The sequence below is a fragment of the Taudactylus pleione genome, unplaced genomic scaffold, assembly GCF_031769625.1.
Source record: "Taudactylus pleione unplaced genomic scaffold, aTauple2 ptg000329l, whole genome shotgun sequence".
NCBI classification, from domain to species: Eukaryota; Metazoa; Chordata; class Amphibia; order Anura; family Myobatrachidae; genus Taudactylus; species Taudactylus pleione.
This window is the reverse complement of record NW_028284730.1, coordinates 8548727-8574131: the sequence shown is the minus strand read 5'-3', so window position 1 is coordinate 8574131 and position 25405 is coordinate 8548727. Positions and strand designations below refer to the sequence as shown.

The window sequence follows — 25405 nt, the reverse complement described above, 5'->3', positions numbered from 1 at the left end:
TTAAAGTGAGAGCTTTAATGATACAAAATGATTACAGCTACATTTTAGGCATTTCCCTGGAAACTGGGCATAGTTCTGTAAAGGTTTACTTCAATATACGCCTCATCGCATTGGCTTGTGAGCACCCGAGGAGTACGCACAACAGAGACAGAATCCAGTTTGGGGGCTGAACTAATACATACAGGAATGCATCCTATGAGTTCCCTGGATGCTACTGAACACTATGTGATTTCCAGGATGTCCGACATATTAGTGTAGCCCACAAAAATGTCTGCGTCTACTGTGTGTAGACAACTGATGCACTTTAACATATCCAAACACATTAAAAAAGAGAACGCTGCAAGTTCTAAACCTCAGCTCTCTCTTTATCCTCGTCCAACTGTGGGTGATGGAGGAGGGTAAATGCTGCACTTCAGGGCTCCGCTCATCAGAGGCCAGATCACGGCAGCCATTTTGCTTGACTCCATTTGTCCTGTAAACATGAGTACATTTTCCTGTGGAAATGTAACACCTATGTATTGATAAATATAACACTGGATCATGGACCTACATATTGTAGCAGGAGTGGACTCCTGCTTTTGTTACACCAGAGTATGAATAAAATACAGTGCATGAATTACGGTTTCTAAATGCTGTATAGTATGAAAGTAAAAATACTACAGAATATTTTTTATTAGAACCTGGCATCTTTATGACAGGGCTAAACCCAAACTCCTTAGCAGTCATTAAGAATGAAGGTGGTGTTTGGAGATGGACTGCACCTGGTTTAGTGACCCTCTGCTGCACTACATCAAATTCTTTATATAGTGAACTGTGCATTAAGACACTGACACAGACATTTTATTAGATCTCCAGATCTCACTACTGGATGATGGTTATTAAAATGTTATCAGTCTCTAGTTTAAAACATAATAAAGGTATTATAGAGTTGGAAGTAAATTGGGTGTATAATGGTGAAACGCATGCACAGAAAAATGCATATATTCACCCATAGTCAGAGTTGCACACATTTGCGCGTGCACGCTCCTGGATTACTACTAATCACCAGAGCACACTTGCACCTACTATAGACTAGATGCAAAATCTACACCTCCTAATAGGTTATATATAGCCCGCATTAGCGGGGACCAGCCCTCGCTGAACACTGCCTATGTGAGAATGCCCCCTTACAACCCAGTTCCGCCTCTCTGTTCATAAGTATAGTTGCGATCGAAATGCGTGTCACTCTGCACCACCCATTCCTGTGTGCGCCCAATGCTGGGCATGTGCGCTGCCAATTCACCCAAGATACGCTTCAACTCTGCACCAGGCCTGTTTGGACCAACGTTTTTGCTCCTGGCTGCTGCGTCTGTACTTACTTTTATTCTATGTAGTTCTCATAACTTATCATGGTTTTATTTTATATACAGTGCATTGAAAAAGTAAACAGTCCCCATCTCTATAAGAATCTCACAGCCCGGTAAGCTGTTAACCAATCTAAAAATGCAAATTTTATAACTTAATAATTATTCATCCCCTTTGGTCAATACTTAGCAGATCCCCATGTGGCAGCTATCACTGGCAGTAGTTTTGGGCGACAGAGCAATATGATGCCCATTGCCACTTGCAAAATTGTTCAGCCTGGGTCAGGTTAGTTGGGGAGCTGCAGGTCTGACATCTCTGATGGGACGTCGTTTTCCCAAGTACGTCTATGCTGCTACTTCTTGCAGCGTACTTTGGATTACTGTCCTGTTGAAAGACAAATATCCTCCAAGTTTGAGCTTTTTGGCCGAAGGGCTTTGTCCATGATATCCTGCATGGTGCAGAAGTCATTGTCCCATTGATCCTGACAAAGAACCAGTTACTGCCACCATAAGCACCATGCTTCATGGTAGGGACGTTCTTACCTGGCGGATGAGGACTTTCACTGCCCGTGCACGCTGCAGCAGCGCTGGTGGTTCTTAACACTCCACCATTGGCACATCATTGCTTGCACCTTTGACCCTTGCACCACCCTATGGCAGGTGCAATGTCTCCTTCTGAGCTACGTCTACACATGATCAGTGTGGCTGTGGCTCTACTCCTAGGAATGCAGCTGGTATCACTAACACGCCCCTGAGATGGCCTCTAGAGTGTGCACTTCAGGCCTCCTCCCAGTCACCACTGAGGAATGCCCATGGTGTTTCCTCGCCATCTCCGATACCAGCAGCCCCGTACGATAGGTGCATTTGTGCGTACCCTCAGAATAACGTGTGCACCATAGGGGTTCTCATAATATTTTGTGCATGCGCAGTAGCAAATTATAGCTTAACTGAATGAGCATAGGAATTGTGTGCACTTACTGACAAAGGGGTATTTACAGTCACAAAATAAAAAAAAACAGGCAATCCTTTAGGAACAAGTTGTGTGACGTTTGAGGTAATGTACTGCACCTGTGCATATTTCAGTTCCTTTATACAATTAAGGTATGAATACTTTCGAAAAAGTAATTTCTGTTTCATAAAGGTTTTGGCGTATTTATTTTGACCTGACATGGTAGATGAGACTTTGTAGGTTAGTGTCATTCAAATACAGAATCTGCAGCAAAGCGGGGGGAAAAAAAATGGGTATGAATACTTTTTCAAAGCACCATATACAAACTATTATTACCTGGACAGCACAGGTACTATAAGAACACTCCAGAACACAAAGTAATGTATTGCTCATGCTTTCCCTGTATGAGTGTTATTCTCCCGTATATGTCAGTGCTAATGTCATTCTTCAAGCTTGTGTGCAATGTGAGTACGTCTGTGTCTCTTCAAAGCTTTTTAGGCGGTTCTCAGTCTCCCTTACATTCTCCAGTGACACCTTTATAGTACTTTTATGGGAATTGGCTTGGGAGAGCACTGTCATAAATGATAGATATGATCCTCACAAGGTGAAAGTCCTAGCATTAAAAGGCTCAGGCTATTATAGGAATACAAATTCACATTATACATCAAGACAACAACAGATACATAAAACATACTAAAAAGATGAAATTCACTATTCTCGCATCCTGGAGAGAGGCACATGAGAGACAAGGAGACGACAGGCTGTGAGAAGACATCAGGGTAATGCTCTGTCCATGAGCTCATAATGCAAGGAAAAGCCAGTGAGTGAGGAAACTGTGCAGTCTGCGATCTGGAGTCGTGTCCAGGACCCTTTGTCGGAGAAGTGCGAAGCAGGATAACAAACTGAAACCCTTGTTAAGTGAGGTGCAGTTTGTAAACTTTTATAGAGAAAACATCACTCTGTGTAATCATAATTCAGGTTTCTGGTCAGTGGGGACTTGCTAAAGTGCTAGTGATGTGGAAGGTCCACGAACGCTGCGGGTGGACCCTCACCAGCTATCAGATTTTGGTCTTTCCTGGTTCTAACAGAAAACACCGGGAAAGCCAACAGTTGGATATCTTTCGGTTAGAACCCCCCTGATGGAATCCCTAATTCTAATCTCCACAAAGTACTGCTGTATATCACTATATATACATAGAGGGCAGTGTCTGAGTACTACACTAGCTATGTACTAACCCCAGGGACAGAAGTGTCTTATTAGACATGAGATGTTCATAATCAGTACATTTCACACTACTTTTTACCTATATTAGAGTAAAGTGTATACAGAGCATGTTATATAGTGGGCTAATTATGTTAGTTCAACCTTCCAAAAACACTTTTTTCCTAAAAACTAATTTTTAGCATCAAGACTCAAATTCCCACTGTATGAAATATTCTGTGGAAATCCTGAGATGGAACAAGAAGAGAGAGAGTTCCCAAATCCCCCGGCATTTCTGGAATATAATCCTTATATCCAAGTCAGAGCTGGTCTTGTGATTGACCTGTAGACCTTTTATAAGCCGCAGGCTGAGCAGGGCTGCAGGACTGGGCAACGCTTCGGTTGATGAAGGTATCTTTTTCTGCAGAAGGTGACGGGGTCATCAAGTTGACGGTCATAGATCTAGAGCCTCTGCTGTTTGCACAGGTCACCTGCCCTGGTGTTCTTCATTGCTAACAAGGGTATATTCAAAGTGAGAGCACTGTTGGCCCCAGCCAGACAACAAGAGTGAGAACGTTGCTGGACACCGCCAGACAATGGCCTCAGCCAGACTCTCCCAGGACAAGCTGTGCTTCTGGTTCTGAAGAGAAGTGTTGTTCTCTGCTTGGTGAGTAAGGTTCCTCACACTGGGGATTAGTGCTTAAAACCCACGAGATGGCTAGAAAGGGCTTCCAGGTTTGAAAGATGGGTGAAGGGAAGAGGGTGCTTTGAATCATGCTTAACATGGTGCAAAGTTCAAATGCACAAATGTGACAGGAACACACCTTCACAGGGTCACGGGTTCAATTCCAGATCATGCTCCATCAATAGGAACTGGCTGATGGGAGGGTCAGTCTTTTCCCAATGTAAATGCTGAAATGACACAAACATATCAGGCGATATATTAACAAGGAATAAATAGATATTTACATGTCTGTTAAACGCAACTATGAATTTTTCTCTAAAGTAATTTAAGTCAAATATTACTATGCCATTAAATTAATAGAGCACTGCAATCTATGCCCCGTCTTAAAACCCAGCGTAGATTGAGACCACTATATTTATGTCTCAAAATACAATTAAAACCTTTTGGCACAGAAACCTTGAAACAATGGGGACGAAAGAATTCTGCGGGATAGACGCAATGTACCATTCCAGCGACATTGCAAGCTTTCCCCTGCACCCCATAGAGGCGGATAGGTTATGCATAGTGATATAACGCCATACTATGTATGTTTCAAGTTTTGTGAAAGTTTTCATAAAGTAAGACTAAGCATCGGAGCTGCTGATACCGTTATTGTGGCAGCAGCTGGCGGCCCCCAAACACTGAGCGGCATACTTACAGATGGTGCACAAGTCTTTATATGGATGTTGCTAAAACGGGACTGTTTGGGAAATCATACCCGCATCACCAGAGAACACTGACGGTCATTCACAGAGCACATAGTATGTGCACCGCAGAGTACCTTGGTTTGCACTGGTGCGCCCTCAAGAAACGTCTCCACAAACTATAATTGTGCCTCTGAGTGCAGAGAGGTGCACTGTACCTAACATCAACATCAAAGCCCAACCTCTGATCACTAATTTATTACTACCCCTTTCATTCAATAAAATAATTATTCCGATCCAAAAATATACTCCCGACAAAAAATGAACCTTTGTGTGTACACCTGCTAGGGCAGGGATGGGGAACCTCAGCGCCGGGAGTCATTTGGTCTGGCCCTTGGAGCTTTTCAATGCCAGCCTCATCTATGACCTAAACAAATCATGTGTGCAAGGAGACATCACAACTTCACTCACATATTTACTGTGAGTGATGCTATTTATCACATTGCTGGGAGCTTCTTAAAACTCCTTTTCCAGAGTAATAATAATCACTCCTAAAATGCACCCTGACCAAGACTCTAGCAAATTGTTACAAGGATGCACAGTGAACTCAGCTCTTTAATTAACGAGGAACGCCCTCAAGCCACCCAACTTCTCCCAACATATGGCACAAACTTCTGTTACAATACAAATGCCACCATCTGACGCTATAAGTCTGCAGTATGTCCTTTTGCAGAAATCTAGGTGCACTTGCACAAGCTGAATGCACAAGAGAACCAAAGCTGATTTTATGCCGCAGGTTAGTACTGCTTGGCTTATTTACTTAATCTGTAATGTTCAGCAGAATTTCAATGAAGACCTCGGCTGGTGTAACATGCAGAAAACTCCGGAGCTCTGCAAGGCAACACATCTGTGCAAACCTGCAAAGCCTGGATGACAATAAACACTGAATGAAGGACATTTTATTAGTAATAATATAAAGAATATTTGTGCTCCTGGCCACCCAGCACATTTGGATATTTTTTGGATATTTTCCAAACTGTAACCGTCTGTCTATCACTAAGAACCGCTATTTTAGTGCTTCAGCCCATTGACCAAGGATTTTATGCGACTACCTATGGGGCCATTCGTATATGCAACTGAAGAGACCATTATTTTACAAGAGTTTTGAGAAGTACTAAAACATCTATATAGCCACTCAGAATATAGGCAAGGCGAGGGGAGAACCTTATTGCGCCTTCATGGAGAATAACTTTCAAATTAAGATTTAAAGGAGTTGGTGTGAGACAAAAGAAATGTCAAATGTGTTTAGTGGAACTGTATCAGCAATGTCATATTTTCTAAAAGTGAATCCAATGCCTCATCATAAGACTCTCCAAGCACTGCTTGATAAATAATTAAGGAATGGTCAGAACTTCATGTATCTTCTACTGGACAACCATTCACAACCTCAGCACCTGCAGGCCAACCATCCACCACCTCAGTGCCTGCAGGCCAACCATCCACCACCTCAGTACCTGCAGGCCAACCATCCACCATCTAAGCAAGTGCAGGCCAACCATCCAATACCTCAGCAGCTGTAGGCCAACAGTCCACTACCTCAGTACCTGTAGGCCAACCATCCACCATCTCAGCAACTGCAGGCCAACCATCCAATACCTCAGCACCTGTAGGCCAACAGTCCACCACCTCAGTACCTGCAGGCCAACCAACCACCATCTCAGCAACTGCAGGCCAACCATCCACTATCTTAGCACCTGTAGGCCAACCATTCACAGCGCCTGCAGGTTAATCACCAACCACATCAGCACCTATATGCCAACCATCCACCACCTCAGTGCCTGTTTCCCATCTCCTCAGCAAAAAGCAGGCAAATCCATCCATCAAATTAGCTTCTGAAGGCCAAGCTTTCCACCACATCGCCAACAGCAGGCAAATCCTTTCACTACTCAAGTGCTTACAAACCGACTGCCCACTACCTCAATGTCTGCAGGCCACCCTTACACCATGTCAGCCCCTCCAGGCCAACCTTCCACAAAGTCAGTGCCTGCAGGCCGACCTTCCATCTCCTCAGCACTTGCAATCATACCAGAAACTTTTGCAAATGGCTGCTCTGAAAAGACTTTGTTGATTGACTGCAGGCCAACCATCCACCACCTCTCAGTGCCTGTAGGCCAACTTTCAACAACCTCAGCAACAGCAGGCAAAACCATCTACCAAATCAGTGCCTGCAGGCCAACCATCCACCAGCTCAATGCCTGCAGGTCAGCTTTCCACCACCTCAGCAACAGCAGGCAAAACCATCTACCAAATCAGCGTCTGCAGGCCAACTATTCACTATTTCAGCATCAGCAGGACAACCTTCCTCCACTTCACCTGCAGGCCGACCACCCACTACCTCAATGCCTGCAGGCCTTCCACCAAGTCATCCACTGCAGGCCAACCATCCACCACCTCAGCGTCTGCAGGCCAACCATCCACCTCCTCATCACTTGCAATCATACCTACCACCTCCACACCTGCAGTCATACCTGAAACATCTGCAGATGGCCACTCTGAAAAGTCTCTGTTGATTGTTTAGATGACATTATTGCTTTCTGCAGACTTTTCTATCTTTAGATGATGTCCAGTGCTGTACACATAAGTACAGTCGTAATGACATTTGGTGACATCTGTGCAGCACAATAGTAAGATGACTCTGTTGCCTTACCACATTGCAATACTGCATTGATGGCATAAGTACTGCACCATACATGGTTTTATATAAATTAAAAAAGAAACAGTGAAAGAAATAGAAAGTAAATAAATTCTTAAATATGTATGGAAATATATTCTATACTGTAGTCGATAAAAATACAACCACATTGATCACCCATTTTTCACTTGGTAAAGTAAATGTAAAGATGGGATTAGTTTTTATAGAATACTATAAAGGCCAGCGTATATAATGACTTACTAGGGAAGCATATGTACATGTAAATAACTGATACAGCATCAGTACACATTAACTACCACTAGAGGTCCTAAGAGAGTTTATTATAAACTGATGAATTCAAGACGTAAATGTCACTGATACACCTCTTCAGGATATAATATTACATATAAAAGTGAGTGTGACATTCCAGACTGTCACTAAGTGGGGCATCTGATCTACCAAATGACACGAAGCACAGATTTTAAATCTCTGCCTCTTAGGGTCCTGACCAGTGGTGGATTTTAACTAGGGACTGCAGCCCTCCCAGTAAAATCCACCACCCGCAGGGACTGCCTAGGATAGCAGCAGTGGTAGTGACTTTGCATTGGAAGCACTCCCTGCTGATCACAGCCAGACAGGCAGTCCCAGGGGGAGGTGTTTTCTCCCCCTGGGACTGTCAGTCTGCACTGCAACAGCAGAGAGAGGGCTTCCCATGGGAAGTCACTCCCCTGCTATAACGGCAGTCCTATCTGGCTCCTAGTGGCTGCAGCTAATGCAGCCCCTAAAAGCCAGACTGTCTGCTAGCCTAGCAGCAGCTCCGGGGCTAAGCCACACCCCTTGACTTAGGCAGAGGCTGCCGAACTTAAGTCCCGCCTCCTGGTGACATCAGCTGTCAATCACCGGGATGGCAAGGGAGGAGAAGGAGGATGTGAAATGCAGACCCCCCAGCCAGACAGCTAAGGAGCCGCCTCTGGTCCTGACACTTGTGAAGTACATGGGTAAATCCATGACACCACTGGGGCAGTTAGCTTCGGTTGTCAGACAGTCAGACTTACCCCAGGCCCAGAGCTAGAACATGGGAGATGAATAGAGAAGGGATGAAGACCTTCAGGAACTCTGCAGAGAAAATGCCTCCTTTCTTCATGGCTCCTGTCTTCCTCATGCTCAGAGACACAGACCTCTTGGGGTGGCGGAAATGAAACTCCCTGAGGATAAAGAGGGAACAAGACAGGGGGTCACTACAAAAGATCTACCAGTAAGAGTGGATGAGGATAGCTATACAACAGTCTCTTTCTAAGGAACAGTGACGTTTGTCAGACAACCCCTGCTAGAATATCAGGCTGAAGTGTGACCTTACTGTAGATGTGCAGCACAAACTCTTCACAATATGTAAAATAGAAGTCATCAACCAATGAGAACTTACTTAGGGGGGATATTTTCGGGCCTACTCGACCAGTCAGAAACCCAGTCTGCTTCTTTCTTTAACGCTTCCTCTTCCTTCTCTACAACTCCATCTTCCTCTTCTGACTGAAAGACACATATAGCTGAGGTTAGAATGAGTCCAATACTGAACAGATGCAATAGAGACCTGTATTAGATCTGTGTTAGGCTTGTTTCATGAAGCCTGCGCCCGTGCAGCGATTGGTTTGTAATTACGCTCGCACAGAGGAGTCACTGGCAAACTGAGTGACAGGTAGTCAGCGTTTGGGTGAGGTAACAGGTGGTTAAATAACTGCTGAGGTGTCTGACCGCTTACACACCATTTCATGGGCGTGCATACATTAGCCATTGCGATCTCCTTCGCAGTATGAGAGCTCTCAGCGTGTCAGGAGAGACACTGTGTTTAAGATAGGTCACACTTGACTTAAAGGATTTGTGGTCTGCGTCGATGTTACCGATGTTTACGCAGTTGTACGTTGTCGGACGGATATGAGAAGGCAGCAGTGGGCGTCCCTATGCTCAGGAAGGCATTAGCATACTTTCGCAAATGCAGATTCACAGTTGAGATTGATTATCGTATAACTCGGAATCAGGCCCTGTGTGTACAGGGGGGTGGGACGTCACACTCATAGACCGTCCAGTTTTTTGTTACAATTGACGAACCCATTCAATATAACCTTTATCTATAGGCTGACATAGTGTCTTGACAAACATGTATACACCTGGGGTTAGGTGACGTCCTCTACATGGAGCACCTAATGCCATTTGTACCAGAAGGTGACAACACACGCTGACATCTGTGAATGGATGTTAGACGCTGCAAACTGGTATTAAATATAGTGCTGGGAGCCTTGGAACGAGTCCACCTAGCAGGTTTTTCTGGTCCACAGACAGACGTCACTATCAGGACTGAGTTAGTCAGTAAATATTTGGAGGCGCCCAGTTAATTATCCATTTTTACCACTGTTTCGGTGACTGTATTCAGTTTTACAAGTTAAACACAGTTTTCAATCTTTGGGACTTGCCCATGAAGAGCTAAGACTCAGAAATCCATTTTATATAGCGGATATTAACTCATTTATGGAGCTTGTGCAAAATCTGAGTCAGCAAAGAACAGATATAACCAGACTGACATGTTTAAAACAATGAAATTACACATACAATAGAACATAGAAATAGAAGTGACATGTCTGAGCAGTGACATTCTATGTAGACCTTGTGTATAGTAATGACATGTATTATAATTATACTTTATTTATATGGCGCCACAAGTGTTCCGCAGCGCCTACATAGTACATAGAACTAATAGGTGAACAAGAAACAAGTAACTTACAGTACATTACAGTGCAGGACAAGGACACGATTTATATACATGAGACATGTAGCTCATGTGTGATAATGGCAGTGGCACCCTATGTAGCTCATGTGTGATAATGACAGTGGCACCCTATGTAGTTCATGTGTGATAATGACAGTGGCACCCTATGTAGTTCATGTGTGATAATGACAGTGGCACCCTATGTAGCTCATGTGTGATAATGACAGTGTTACCCTATGTAGCTCATGTGTGATAATGACAGTGGCACCCTATGTAGCTCATGTGTGATAATGGCAGTGGCACCCTATGTAGCTCATGTGTGATAATGGCAGTGGCATCCTATGTAGCTCATGTGTGATAATGACAGTGGCACCCTATGTAGCTCATGTGTGATAATGACAGTGGCACCCTACGTAGCTCATGTGTCATAATGACAGTGGCACCCTATGTAGTTCATGTGTGATAATGACAGTGGCACCCTATGTAGTTCATGTGTGATAATGGCAATGTTACCCTATTTAGCTCATGTGTGATAATGACAGTGTTACCCTATGTAGCTCATGTGTGATAATGGCAGTGGCACCCTATGTAGCGCATGTGTGATAATGACAGTGGTACCCTATGTAGCTCATGTGTGATAATGACAGTGGCACCCTATGTAGCTCATGTGTGATAATGGCCGCAACACACCGGAGCAGTAACGTGCTATGTAATAATTACAGTGATGTCCTACACTCAGTGACCACTTTCTTAGACACTTCTCCCCATTTTCTCCCAGAACAGTGTGAATTCTTCATGCCATAGATTCAATATGGTGCTGGAAATAATCCTTAGAGATTCTGGTCCATGGTGACATGATGTAATCCTGCATCCTGTACATTCATGCTGTGAATCTCCCGTTCCAACACATCCCAAAGGTGCCCTATTGGATTGAGATCTGGTGACTGAGGAGGCCCAGTTGGAGTACAATGAACTCACTGTCATGTTTGAGGAACCAGCTGGAGATGACCTCTCGGCCAGAGACGGACGGTAATGTAACCGCACCTGCATTCTCTTACAGATCGCAGTTGCTAAAATGTGCTAATACCTTCCAAAGCATAGCCGAGCATAGGGACGCCCACTGCTGCCTTCTCATACCCATCAGACGACGCGCAGCAGAGTAAACATCATTATCATTAACGCACATCGGGCAGTCACGCAGCAAGTCAGGCAAGTCTGACCAGCCACAAGCACTGCAGCTCTCATGACACGCTGAGAGCTCTCCTGTTGCGCAGGAGACCGCAATGGCTAACTTATGCACGCCCCCAAAACAGCGTTTAAACGGTCAGAAACATTGTATTTTTCTATCCAAGTGAGGGTTTTATATTACATGACAACACGGTTATGAGCAGCAGGTAGGTATGTGTGGCAGAAGGACAAGGGCTCACTAGTACAGATAAGAACCTCAGATGCTTCCTCAGTGATATACCCAGATGTTACTATTTAGTAGGACGGGTGCTGACAATGAAGAGCTGGGACGTCCTGTGCGGAGTCCTAGAATTAGATCCTGCCTCTCAGTGACATCCAGCTTTGTGGTCATGTAAACAGTTCTGTGGGTTTGGTATAGGATTGGTACCTGGAAGCTGTCTTTACTCGTGTGCATCTCCACATCGAAGGTGATCTGTCCTTCCTCAGGTACAGGGCTGCATGGCGGAGCAAGAAAAGGCAGATTAACCCATGGACATGGCAAGGGAGACATTACTCTTTGTGCTGTGACAGACTTAGCATGGGGTGGAGGGGGACATATGGAAGGGATATAGACACATCAACAGTAAAAGTAAAAAAGAGACACATAGGTACTTATATAATAGTACACACCAGAGTCCAAATCACCTATCTGTGGCTGTTGTGCAGACAAGTTTCCCCTATACTCCTATGCAGACACTGTCAGGTAATCTCCTGTGGCTCGTTTCTATGTGCGGTATACAAGTCCCATAACAGTCACTATAGCGACACCATAAATAACCTACCTCTACCTAAAGTAGTTTATCGTCCCATAAAATCACTACAGAAACATGTCAGCATCTCAGTCTCTATACAGTGGCGGAATTCAACATGCGTCCCTCTAGTTGTTGTGGAACTACACATCCCAGCATGCATTGCCATAGTTTTTACATGCTCCAATCGTAAACCAGTGACAGGGCATGCTGTAAAGTGTAGTTCCACAGCAGTTTGAGGGCCACATGTAGAATACCACCTGCTGTATAGATACGCTGGCCTTCCACCTGTACCTGTATACATACAATATTGCATCAGAAGGGTCATAAGGAGAACAGTCACTATGTAGTCGACCAAATACCCCCTAATACTATATAGAAACCCCCAATTTTCTAGTGCAACTATCAATAAGTAGCCACACATGCAGAACTGTCACTATAGAGACATCAAACACATATGTAGCAATCTAAACCAATATACAGACATCCTGAATGCCAAACTAATCCTAACACCACACACAATCATGATGTGCCACAAGATCTCACAAGAGCCTTCATTCGTCACTCATAAATAAGCCTTCCAGCATGGAACTGGCCAGGGAGTCCAGTAGTGGGCACACAGAGCAAGTAGGACATAGCGGCACAAGACGACGAAGGGCAGAATAGCAACGGAAATTAGTTTGGGACATTTAAGAATAAATCAAGATAAAAATCAGTTGAAAGCTAAGGAGAGGGTGTAAGCAGAGGAACATTATCTTACTGACACTCTGAGACCACTATATTATGCCGGTAGATCCCTCACCCATAATCCCCTAAACCTCCTGGGAAAATTGCCAAATGCCACCCTGATGAGCTGTGCCCATACAGACGCCCTCTGAAAGGACTGACCTGTCGCACTGTGAGCTGCTACGCGAACTGCTCTGCTCGGACTCATGCTGTGCGTCCAGCAGGATCTTCTCCATGTCTCCGTTGTGGATTGAGGAGGAGGATGGCACATGCTCCAGGCCTCCATTCCTGTTGCTGTCTACGTTGTTCCCGTTGCTGTTCATTTGCAGCTCCACCCAGGAACCTGTTTGAAGACACAGGCTGCACACGTTAGCCAGAGTGATCCTGAAGACTGACTGCACAATCTAATCACGAGCAGCAGACAGGCGAGGACCAGCCGGGGCTACAGATAAACACACAACTGGCAGCACACGGATTACGTGACACATGGGAGCTTTTTGTAAGAATGCCCAGGAACAAACTCACTGTATCCTCTGCTTAACGGCTCGTTCCTGTGACACGTTTAGTACATGCCCACACCACAGCTCCACGTGTATGAGTGGCACACTATGGAATGAGCATCAGGAGGAAACTGGCAATTAATTACATCACATAAGGGCCAACCTTTCTTCCAACTTTCTAACACATGACACTACATAAATGACACGAATGACTCAACCCTCCTCTGACAGGCCAGGCTGGAGGACGTAGTGCATAGATGAGCTGAATTGTGGAAGGCAATGTGTAGCTGGGACAAGCACCTTATGCAGGAGACTCTTATAGATTGCCTTTGAAAAGAGAGCACTTAATGAGCTTTGTCATTTGTAAATGGCAGTAAAACAGTGTATTTAACTAATTTATTCCACAATGCATTTATTTTATTTTCTAAGCAGCCGTGCCCTTAATGTCAATTATGTGCATGTGTTGGCATGCACCTCTGAGAAGCGACCCCTACCCCAGCAAACGCATTGCACAATCTTATACGGGACTGTAGTCCAAGACGGCAATGTTGATGCCAGGGAAAGTATTAACATAGCCAACTTCCCACTGACTTACTATAGCTTTCAGGCCACGACACTGCTTCATTTTCAACTTTTACAGATTTCTCTTAACATACTACTTGCCCAAGACTCATTTATGTCTAAGTAAAGCATACCTCCCAAATGTACTGATTTACCTGGGCCGGGAGCTTGGGAGGTAATCAGTACAAGGAACTGTCCAGCTTGTAAATGCTGGTCACCCCTCGTGATGAGTGACCACACACCCCTTCTTGTGCACGTGACAATTCTCCAACCAAATAATACCTCTTTTCCACCAAAAACCCAGGCCCGACCTGGGTTTTTGGACATGGTTCCAACCCTGGTCAGACCCAGGTCAGACCCATTTACACTGCACCTTTGATCTGGGTTACTCCCAGGTCTGCCCTGTTCACACTGAACTCAGGTCTGCCCTGCTAAACCTGTGAGGTCATAAAAAGTGGGAGGTGAATGCTCGACAACCACCAATCCACTCATTTTAGGCATGATCCAGGTCAGATAACCCGGGTTGCACCGTTTACACTGCATCATTACCTGGGTCCATCCTGGGTCCAACCCTGGTAGCTACCTGGGTTGAATTGCTGGGTCACTTGACCCAGGTTATTTTTCAGGGACCCTTTTACAATGAGCTGCGACCTGGGTAGACCCAGCAAAAACCCAGGTTTTTGCTCTGGTGTAAAAGGGGTATAAGTTGGGAGGTATGATTGAAGGTACATTTTAAAAATCTTTGAATGTGTTATGTTATTTATTTTATTACATTGTTATTTATGCACCTACAAAGTACATTGCTGCAATAAGTGCCCCACTGATGGTATTGGATGATCCCGGATGCAACTGTTACATAAGATTACAGGTCAAAGTGCTGCCAATGTCAGGTTTAGTGATGTGTGCAATATATAAAGAGAGCACAATTCCAGGCCATATATACAAGAAACTAGCATTCCTGGTCAAACTTGCACTAGATAGAAAAAGCTATTTACTTACTATGGTTTTAGTGAAGCTTGGTATCTCTGAGCAATGTAACATGTGTCAGATAAATGATCTCTTAGCCTCGGGAACACCTGGCAGTCAGTGTTGCTAGCAGGTATGCCAGGCGTGCAATCCTGCAAATGATGTGTAAGTGATGACTTGGTACATAACGTGATCTCAGTACATGAATGAATGAATTAATGAGTACATCCTATTTTCATGAGGTTAGGTGTGATGTTATTAGTAATGTAATGTTCCTACCATCAGCAGTGACCTTCTGGATAAAAGACACCGTGCTAATATTCTAGGGAGAATTTCTATACTGTCATACAGCAGCTCAGGATGGGGTATAATCCGTCCACACGGAGGGGGACATTAGTCTAATAGAATTTGATAGCCAATTACTTACATAGCTGCTCCTAAGCGTGCTCTATTCTTCTGGGGTGGCAGAGTTGGGTTCCTTCTGTTTTTAGGAGGGGTGGGGTTGCACTTATTATCAACGACTTATTAGTATGGTTTTAGTTATGCTAACAGTTTATCACAATCGGTCATGTTCCTGTGCTTAGTACTTATGTACTGTTCCTGCTTATGTACTGTAAGCAGGAGATCATCATGTACTCAGTGTAAAGTCTGTGTGCGCTGTGTTACAAATTAAACTAGTGATGGAAATATTTTTATTCAATGTCATCTTATTTATATAGCAGACAATAATCGCACCTCACACAGGTATGCAGTCGAGATGCCGATGGTCTAAATGCTGACCGTCTGCATCCCGACTGTCTAATCCCGGCAGGGTACAAATGACAGGCGTCAAAGTCCCGACGCCTGTCATTTGAACTACACCGGGAGCCCGACGCCCGGCATACCGATCGGGAGGGCTAGGGTTAGGCTAGGGGAAGGGGGGGGGTTAGGCTTAGGCACTTGGGGGGGAAGTTAGGGTTAGGCACCCCTAAGGAAGGGTTAGGGCTAGCATGGGAGGGGGTGGGGGGGTTAGGTTAGTCAAAGGAAAAATACTTACCTGTCAGGAACTTCACTGCCGGTCTTCTAGCGTCGGGATTCGAACCGCCGGGCATGTGTATTTCATACCGATCTCCTCACACATACACCACTGGCTAAAATGAAAGTGATCACTGAGGAGCCCTCAGAGGCCGTAGTAAAACAAGTGACTAGGGAAGAAGAGTGCGACAAGGCTGATGGAGCCAAGAGCGGGAACTACTTTCTGTATCTGAAGTATCTCATGGAAAAATATTGTTTGGGAAATGAAAGAAGTTTGACCACCTTATAGAATAAAACCAGATGACTGCATGTAACCATGAATGGCCCAGAATCTAAAGGCCCCCATACACCAGGTACTGATCGTGATTTGCAAAATCGGTGAAACTTAACATGAAGAATTTCACCAATACTCAGCCGGATCGGAGAACATCAATGGCCGCTGGCTGGCATTTCCGACGGATCGGAGAACATCAATGGCCACCGGTCGGGATCGCCGTTTACGATCCAGTCGGGAGGATCAGACAGTCGGTTACCTGGTGTATGGGCCCCTTCAGAAAGAGAATCTACCAGACCCAGTGATCTGATACAAGCAAAGGAAGGCAGCATATGATTGGTTAGATACAACTCGGGTCCAAACGCATGCTGCCCTTTTTGGCCAGGGATGCCACACTCCTTTCACGTCTCTCCCCCAGGGCAATATCTGTTAGAACAGTGATGATAGTTATGGTCAGGAGACCCAAAGTCCATGGAGGATGCCAGACTAATTCTTCCCTAATATAGCCAATGGAGGGTGTTCATAGCTTATGAATCCTAGTTAGCATGAATTATGTGCACTCTATACCTCGGTTTCATTACTGGAGAAAGTAGGCCCAGTAATGTGATTGTCTGTTGGCCTGATGGGTGTCTGACCTGCTAGGACATATTGCTACTGGGGCTCATTTACTACCATTGCATTTAGGTGCATCCTTTGAATTGACTCACAACAATGAATCACCAATTAGCTTTCATTTGTCTAGTGCAAATTAGACAATGAAAGCAAGTGACTGATTAGAGAGGATTACATGCATCAACCATACATTGAGATAACTTTGCACACTGTCCCAGAGTGTCCAGGAGATTCACACATTTTGGGGAGTTCCCCTGGAGGCTCCTGAGAGAGTATTTTACCCTCCAGATTCCTACCCTCTTTCCAGAATGTGGGCGGAAAGGCGGCATGATGATAACAAATTTTGCAGCAAATCGCATCATTATAGTCCCCAGCTGTGCAATGCTACAAATCGCGACCACAAGGATGCAAATAATATTACTATGCCTAGGCTTGCCACTTCATCCCTTTACTCATACTTGCCAACTCTCCCTCATTGTCAGGGACACTCCCTGAAATAGTAGCAATCTCCCTGTCTCCCTGAAGAGTCTAGCAATCTCCCTCATTTCATCCTTACCCCCATTATGAAGCAGTTATATTAAAAAACAGAGATATATACATTCAAATGGGATCATTAGTGTCATTTCCTTGCATTGGTTATTATAAGGCACAATGATCCTTATGAATTTCTGAAAAGTATCAGTGTGTTTTCATCAACAAATAGATCTTACTAACTGCTTTTGGGCTGGTTTACATTTGGATGTAAGTCAGGTTTAGGACACGCCTCTCAGATTTATCAGTACTACACGTCCACTGTAACACGCGCTCATAGGTGCTGCTTTCACAATCTCCCTGAAATGCTTTTTCAAAAGTAGGCAAGTATGCCTTTACTTCAGGACTCATAAATTACACAGGTTCTGTGCCTGGTTGACTTCAAGTCTGGAATCTGTGTAAATCACACGTCCCAAATTAAAGGTATGCCCCCTCCAGGATTCCCATGCCTATGTCATTATTATTTCTTTCTATAGCTGTACACTAATTTCTTTGATATCATTAATAGTGGTCATTTTAGGTCTGGAGCGGTGCAGGGTGCCGGACTGTAAAAAGGGCCCTCAAGCTCTCACCTCACTGTGACCAGATTCCGCGTGCATGCGCGCAGAATGTTTTCACTGGCGGCGAGCGCAGTACTGCAACTTCACCGCGCCAATGGGTGGGGGCAGCACCGGGCAGGCTGTTACAGCAGGGCACTGCTATATGGGCATGGTGCCATTTTGAAGTTGGGCAGGGCGCGCCCCCCACTAAAACAGCCTAGCAGAAACACAAATTCATACAGTATCAGTCCCTGGGCCATAGTCAATTTGAGGTGAAAAGTCCGGCATCTGAGGTTTTGGAAGTGAAAACTTATTGCGCTCGTCCCCGCGATTCTCTGTATTCAATTTAATTTAGGCGAAAATGGGACCCGGCGAAAAGAAAATTGGTGAAAAGTACTATCATTTTAGGGGAAATCAGCCTGACACCCCCAAAAGATGCTCTGACATGGGGATCACTATGGGTACCCCCGAATAGCCCTGCTAAAGGTATGTGGGGTCTTTAAAAGGTCTCAATAGTTGCTGTATAGTGTCTTTGGGAAAGTGGTGAAGAATAGCATTTAGCAACTTTTTTGGGGAAATATAAGGTGTCCATGATATTTAGGGTACATGAAAATGGGTACTAGCATATTTTAAAGTGGCTAATGTGAAGTTTTAAAAATTATGAAAAATCTACCTGCCGCAACCACCTGCAATAAAAAAAAACACCTGCCGCATACTTGGGGATTTCTCTAGTTTAGATGTTTGTCCCCCAATATTTTTTTTATTTCGCCCCCAAAATGAAAGTACATTTTTTGGGGTGTCCTGTGGTCCTTTTTTAAAAATTTTTTGACACAGAATAACTTTGGGGGACTGCCCAAGGGGTGCAGGGTTGGTTTTTGGAAGTCTGCACCCCAAAACCCCAATTCTGCACTTGTTCTCGCCACCTATTCAATGGTGATACTTTTTCGCAGGTCCCAATGCATAGACTTTTCGCTCCGGTAAAAAGTCGGGAAAACTGAATACGGGGATTAGACAAACCTGTGAAAATGACGTCATCGGCGATAAAGTATCGCCGATAATGTGTTTTCACAGCCTAATTGAATATGGCCCCCCGTCTCATTGGGGACTACAGACAAATTACCTACCACACACACACACTCTACATTGTATTATTGTCAGAAGTGAAGTAACCTGCCAGTGTGTGTCTGGAGTATGGGAAGAAAGAGGAGCATCTGGAGGAAACGGATGCAAACATGGGGAGAACATACAAACTCCAAACTGTACTACAGGTGGCTCATTGGCTAGGCAACGGCTGATCCTTCTATAACAGTTATGCTCTTCAACATCACTACTGTAATCTGAGCAATCTTCAGTCACATGGTCCAGAGTATTGTTCTCAATGTTCACGCCAGCTGCAAGTGACTACACAGCTCTTCCAGTACATAACGTGTAACATTTTAATTCTAATAACTCAAGTGATCTGGGACTATTAATATCATTCACATTACATTTTTTTTATGTAATAAATCTGTTTAATGGCCTCCATCAGGCTCAATTACTGCAACAGGGTCCAGTCTGGGGTCTCACCACTGCCACGGTTTGATTTCAAGCTACCCAGAAGCCATTTGCACATAATCTGCCCTGCTTTTCCATGTAAATCTCTGTCCTGAAATACTCCCAGACAGCCCTGAATGAATAAGGGAAGGAGGAGGGGGCGAGAGCTGGCTGCAGAAACCTCAGGATGTGCACAGAACGATGTGCAGACCGGCACGCACACTGGCATCTCAGGGACACGAATAATCCTCTCTGCTCGTTACCACAGTCAGATGCTACAGGGTTTGTGCACAGAAAGTGGCCCTTGTTACTCACTACAGAGGATCTACATGAAGGCTGCAGGTTTACTGACTGGCCAGAGACACAATGGAGAGAATCTGTAGACATAGGCAGCATTATTAGCCTGCAGGATCAACAGCAGAGGACGTCAGAACACAATAGTGTCAGCACCAATCATACTACACAGATACACTAACTGCAATATCCAGGGGCGTAACTAGAAATATCTGATGGGGCCCCCTATGCACCATCACAGAGTCATACCCCGCCAGCATGTCTGCCTCAGTATACAATAGGCCACTGTAACTACTTTAGCCGCAATCTGGAATTTTATCCCATTATTTTCAAAATCCTATGCCTAGATATTCAGTGTAACCCCATATAACTCTGTACAGTGTGTCTCTTCTAATGTTTACAATATATACCAACAATTACACACCCAAAATAGGGACATGGGAACGTGGGGTATGCATTCGGCGGACGTAATCCCGACGGCAGGCTTCCCGACTCCTTTATTCCGGCGAGGGTTAAATGACAGGCATCTAACTCTAGACACCTGTTATTTTACTGGCGCCCGGCATCCCGATCGAAGTGATGCCGGGCTCCGAGCGTGGATAGCCGCGGGAGGGAGGGTTAGGTTTAGGGCTCCCGGGGGGAACTTAGGGTTAGGCACCTCCCCGGGAGGTTAGGGTTAGGCTAAGGCGGAGGGAGGGTTAGGGTTAGGCACCCCCTGGGGGGACTTAGGTTTAGGCAGCGGGGAAGGGGGGGATTAGGGTTAGGCACCCCTAAGGATGGTTAGGGTTAGGGGGGGAGGTTAGGTTAGTAGATACTTACCTAGGGACGATCGGAATTTTCACCCATGTCAGTCAGCCGCTGTCGGGATTCCAACCGCCGGACTTGCATCCGGAGGTATCATACCGATTCCGGACGTGGCCATGGCATGCCTGTGTCACGGTGGATGTGGCCATACCCCCAGTGAGTGCGACGGTGGATGTGGCCATACCCCCAGTGAGTGTGACGGTGGATGTGGCCATACCCCCAGTGAGTGTGACGGTGGATGTGGCCATAGCCCCAGTGAGTGTGACGGTGGATGTGGCCATACCCCCAGTGAGTGTGATGATGAGACAGTCTCTCAAATCAGGAACGTCCCACTGAAATCGGAACAGTTGCGAGATACCCCTAGATGCATTTCTTATTCAGAGGTGGCTCCAGTGAAAGGAGTGTAGCTTTGTATGTAACCATAAAGGACTGCTGGTACAAAGCCCAGACATGTTGTGCTGCACATCCAATACATGCATAACTGAGGTGTATGCCGGGATGCAATTATGAGACCGGCGGCCGCGATGCCGCCAGTCTAAATCCCGACGGGGGAAGCCAGACAAGGGACTTAAGATAGAGGTCGAAATACAGACGGCTATTTTAATCCCGACGCCAGAGCAGAAGGACACCAGCCCGAACGAGGTAAGTCCTGGGCGCCCCTACTGTTGCCTGCGGGGGGAGGGTTAGGTTTAGGCAGCGTAGCAGGGTTAGGGTTAGGCACGAAGGGGGGAGACTTAGGTTTAGGCACTAACGGGGAGGGTAAGTATACTTACCTGACCCCTGTCGGATACAAACTATCGGGATGTCGCTGTCGGTATTGTGACAGGAGGCGTCCAGAAAACAGGCATTACATACCAATTCCGTATTTCACTTGTGCTTATAAAGAATTGCAGGCAGGACGTACAGAAAGTAACAGATCAAAGTATTTTCAGTTTTTATCCGGTTTGCATTTTATTAAGTATGAAGTACTATGCAATATGTTCATCTTTCTATATGTAAATGGACCAGGGGAAATATTTGTCAGGAGAAGTTAATAAATAGATAATCTGTTACTGTTAGCATAAAACATTAAACTCCACTTGTCAAATAGCTTATTTGCGACATATAGTTATTAAAGCACACACAACATTCTAGAGAAATTCAGTTATGTCCTCAGTATGTGCAGATAGTGTGGGCTGATCTGTGTGCTGATCAACCTGTGACATTAAACCTTATTTTGGTCATTTGATCATACACAGCCAAAGTGCTAAAAGTGGACAGACTTTACCCAGTAGGATTCTCAGCATACACTACATGAGATCTTCCTCTTCCATTAATACTCTGAGCAAGATGTCTAATATAATATCAGCAGACATGGAAAAAGATGAGTTTAGCAGAAACTACAAGTCTGTAAATACACAAAGCAAATGTGTTATGCTGGCCATACACGCTACAATTATCGGGACGATCCGCCCGATATCGGCGGATCGCCGCGATAATTGTAGCGTGTGGGGGGGCGACCGAGGGTTAAATATTGCTCGTTGGGGCATGCTGGATTGTCCAGCATGCCCGTCCGATGCGATATTTCCCGGTAAACTGTCGGTTGCATCGGGCAGTGTATTCCCAGCGCAGCCGACAGACAGACATTTCCTGTGTTCCTTCCTACGGAAGGAACAGGGAAATATTCTCCTCCCCCGGGGGCGGAGCACAGATGTCGGGCTGATACACTGTGAGAGAAATCTCACAGCGTATGCCGGCGACATCTGCGGCTGGCAGCCGGCCAGATAAAATCTCTGTCGGTCTGACAGACATTTTATCTGGCAGTGTATGCCCAGCATTAGTGTGTAGTTCCATACCTCACAAATTGGAAGATTAGGGTAGACAGTCCCAGTATGAAGGCTCTGCCCCACGGTCCCAATCAGGTCATGGTTCCCAGCAACCCAAAGCTGACAGGTATGGAGTAGGGTGCAGGTAAAGTGGCTATGAGTGTTTATAGCTCTAGATTTTCTCATAAAGTCAAGGAACAGCTGTGTGTCACTTTATACTGGAAACTCATTTTAAACACAAAGTTGTCACTTATTATGGACATCAATGACTATACATATGTAGTTATTTAATGTAACAGGATGGAAGGTATAGGAATGTTAGGTCTCTGAAAAACCATAATCTGTAGTTGAAGACACTTAAGAATTGGTCTTAAACTTTGTGTCATAGAGACAGTACGTTAGCAACTCTGAATAACTTCTACATTCTAATGCAACCAAGTTATTGAGGACCCGTCGCTTAAACATTCGTAATTCCAGAGGTCACCAGGAACAAGTGACATTGGGGTCTATTTACTAAGCCTGGGATGGAGATAAAGTGAACGGTGATTAGGTAGCAGCCAATCAGCTCCTAACTGTCATTTTTCAAACACAGCCTGTGACATGGCAGTTAGGAGCTGGTTGGCTGGTACTTAATATCCGTTCATTTTATCTCTATCCAAAGCTTAGTAAATAGACCCCATAATTAGGCATTAGGTGCTCTGTATATCTCCTGCCTTAAGAGGCACATCCAATACCCGATTGAACAGAGCGATTGAACGTTTGTTAACCGGGCAGCTTAATGTAAAAAACGACCAGAGATGCACGTTCCCGCTGGTCGTATCATCGCCCGAACATGCTGGTCCATCTGCCGATAATGACAGATTGGCCATGTTCGGGTGTGAGAGAGGGTGCCTACACCGAATGACTGATAGTTCAGTGTAGGCACAGCACAGACTGTGAAACGACGGCATGATTACAATGTCATAATCGTGCAGTCGTTTCAGTCTGCTAGTGGATGTGCCTTTAGTGATATCTTTATTTCCCAGTAAACTGTTAGGCTAAATATTGGTCCAGCTGCCTCCGCCATTTACATTATAAGGGATCACGATCAGGCGTGTGGTGACTGTCATGTACATTTGAAATATAAGCTGAATGCATAAAAAGGCAACAACATAATGGGTTTAGGATTCTACAGATGGTCACTGGCAATCCAGCAAATCATTTCTGTGACCAAAGTTTGCCCTGTCCACCACCAGCCAAACAGAACGTTTCCTAAAGAAAACGGTGATCATTGGAATAGGTGAAATCATATGTGAGTACTCGTATACCCACATTTCATATAACCACTTCTACTGTGGACTGCTCGGCCGTATTGGAGTCACTGGACTCATGGCAGCAGAGCAAGCACCATAGGATTTATCTACATCTCTAGAAGGTTCAACCAGGATAAACACACAGGAACATATCTGCTTTATTCTATATGCAGCCCAGTATAATAAATGGGCATTGCTGGTAAGGCTGTGAGTTCAGAAACCTTGTAAAACCTGCCCACTCAGGGCTTGATTCGCTACTGTTCGCAAATGCGATTGCGCACGCAATTGATTCATGTGCAGAACGCAGCAGTGTGTGTGCGCGAACCGGCCGCTGCAGACCCATCGCAGAGTGATTGACAGGAAGTGCCGTTTGTGGGAGGTGATTTGCGAAATGCAGGCGTGCCAGTGCGTTTGAACACCGTTACAGGGGCGTGCATAAATTAGCCACTGCGATGCCATATGCAGCCTGAGTACTCATAGCGTGCGATAAAGTTAGCAATTCCTGAGTGAGATGAGGGCTTGTGCAAGTGTGCGTGAGGCTGCAGTGGTACCGATGGTTTTGCAGTCTTGTTTAACAGTACGTATGTGGGCTATGTAAAGTGGGCGTCCTTGTGTAGTGCTGCGAGAATAGCGTTCGCAATGGATCAGCATACTATCGCAGTTGAACTGCGTGCGTGATTGCAATTGCATATGCAGTTGCGATCCGTAGTGAATCAGGCCCTCAGTTACCACTGAGACTGCAAATGTCTCCTATTAAGGTTCATGGAAGAATTGTATTTATGGCATTAATTTACACCTAGAGCAGAAGTAATCAGCTTGTGAATTATACATTTATTGTAGAACTGCAGATGCCAGGCCATGGCACCAGACAGGTTGCCCAACTCTGGCCAGGTATCTGGGAGTCTGCTTGCTGGCACATTATACATCAATAATAGCTACAGTAATAGAACCCTACAGTACATGTACATTGTGCTCTGAGGTTGTGTAGTGTTGCCAACTCTGAAATGGAAAACAAGCAACCTATAAGCAAAAAACAAGCCCAAAACAATCCTAAAAAGCCCGATTTATGGGGGTGTCTCTTTGTCCTCACTCTCTACCTGGTTAACTTGTGTATATATGTACGTGTGGGCAGTAGACACACCACATCCGGGTATTTTATGTTACATGACGCTGCCTGATGTCTGTCTATGGAGCCCACCTGAAGCAAAGGTGGCTTTATCGCTACACAATAACAATACTGTGCGCAGCCTCCTCCCCACACAGCCTGTAAGAACCCTCCCCCAGGCTTTGATTGGCCAAACCTAGACATTCTTCTCCAAAGCTCCGCCCACTAGCCAAGTCCTCCCCCCTGATTGGCTCGCAGCGATGTCCGTCCCGGCTGCCCCGCCCCCGTCCCTCCCGCACACAGAGGCCGAGCGGACGCCAATCTCCCGTTTCCGTTCCAAACAGCGGACTTGCGCTGCGTAAGAATCGACGGGCGGCGGCCGCAACCAACTCACCGTGCAAAGCGGGCTCCTCGCCGTTATTATTCTCGGACATGACGGCGCTTGCTTCGGTCTGTTAGGGAGACAGAGCCGCACTGCGTAGCCACACCCCGGCCGACGTCATTCCGCAGAATCACCTGAGGCTGGGGGGCGCGGCTAGCGTGACACGTGACCGCGGCCCAA

At 45.4% G+C, this 25405-nt stretch overlaps 1 protein-coding gene across 1 annotated transcript; it reads right to left on the bottom strand.

Moving 5' to 3' along the window:
- Nucleotides 1-25337, bottom strand: BNIP3L (BCL2 interacting protein 3 like). The gene is made up of 6 exons (XM_088443385.1): nt 25238-25337; nt 13176-13356; nt 11927-11993; nt 8977-9080; nt 8609-8758; nt 1-4405 (listed from the first exon to the last, which is right to left on the bottom strand). Exons 1-6 carry the CDS (start codon nt 25275-25277, stop codon nt 4357-4359), a joined length of 591 nt encoding a protein of 196 aa, XP_088299511.1. The 5' UTR covers nt 25278-25337; the 3' UTR covers nt 1-4356.
- Between the last annotated feature and the right edge of the window lie 68 nt (nt 25338-25405).

What these genes read in the sequence shown, in the direction of transcription:
- BNIP3L (XM_088443385.1), bottom strand. Translation starts at nt 25,277, where the DNA reads ATGTCCGAGAATAATAACGGCGAGGAGCCCGCTTTGCACG. An exon ending in CGAGTAAAGACAGCTTCCAG is followed by an intron (nt 9,081 to 11,926) that starts GTACCAATCCTA and finishes TGTGTCTTTCAG; the next exon opens with TCAGAAGAGGAAGATGGAGT. An exon ending in CCCGAAAATATCCCCCCTAA is followed by an intron (nt 8,759 to 8,976) that starts GTAAGTTCTCAT and finishes CTTTATCCTCAG; the next exon opens with GGAGTTTCATTTCCGCCACC.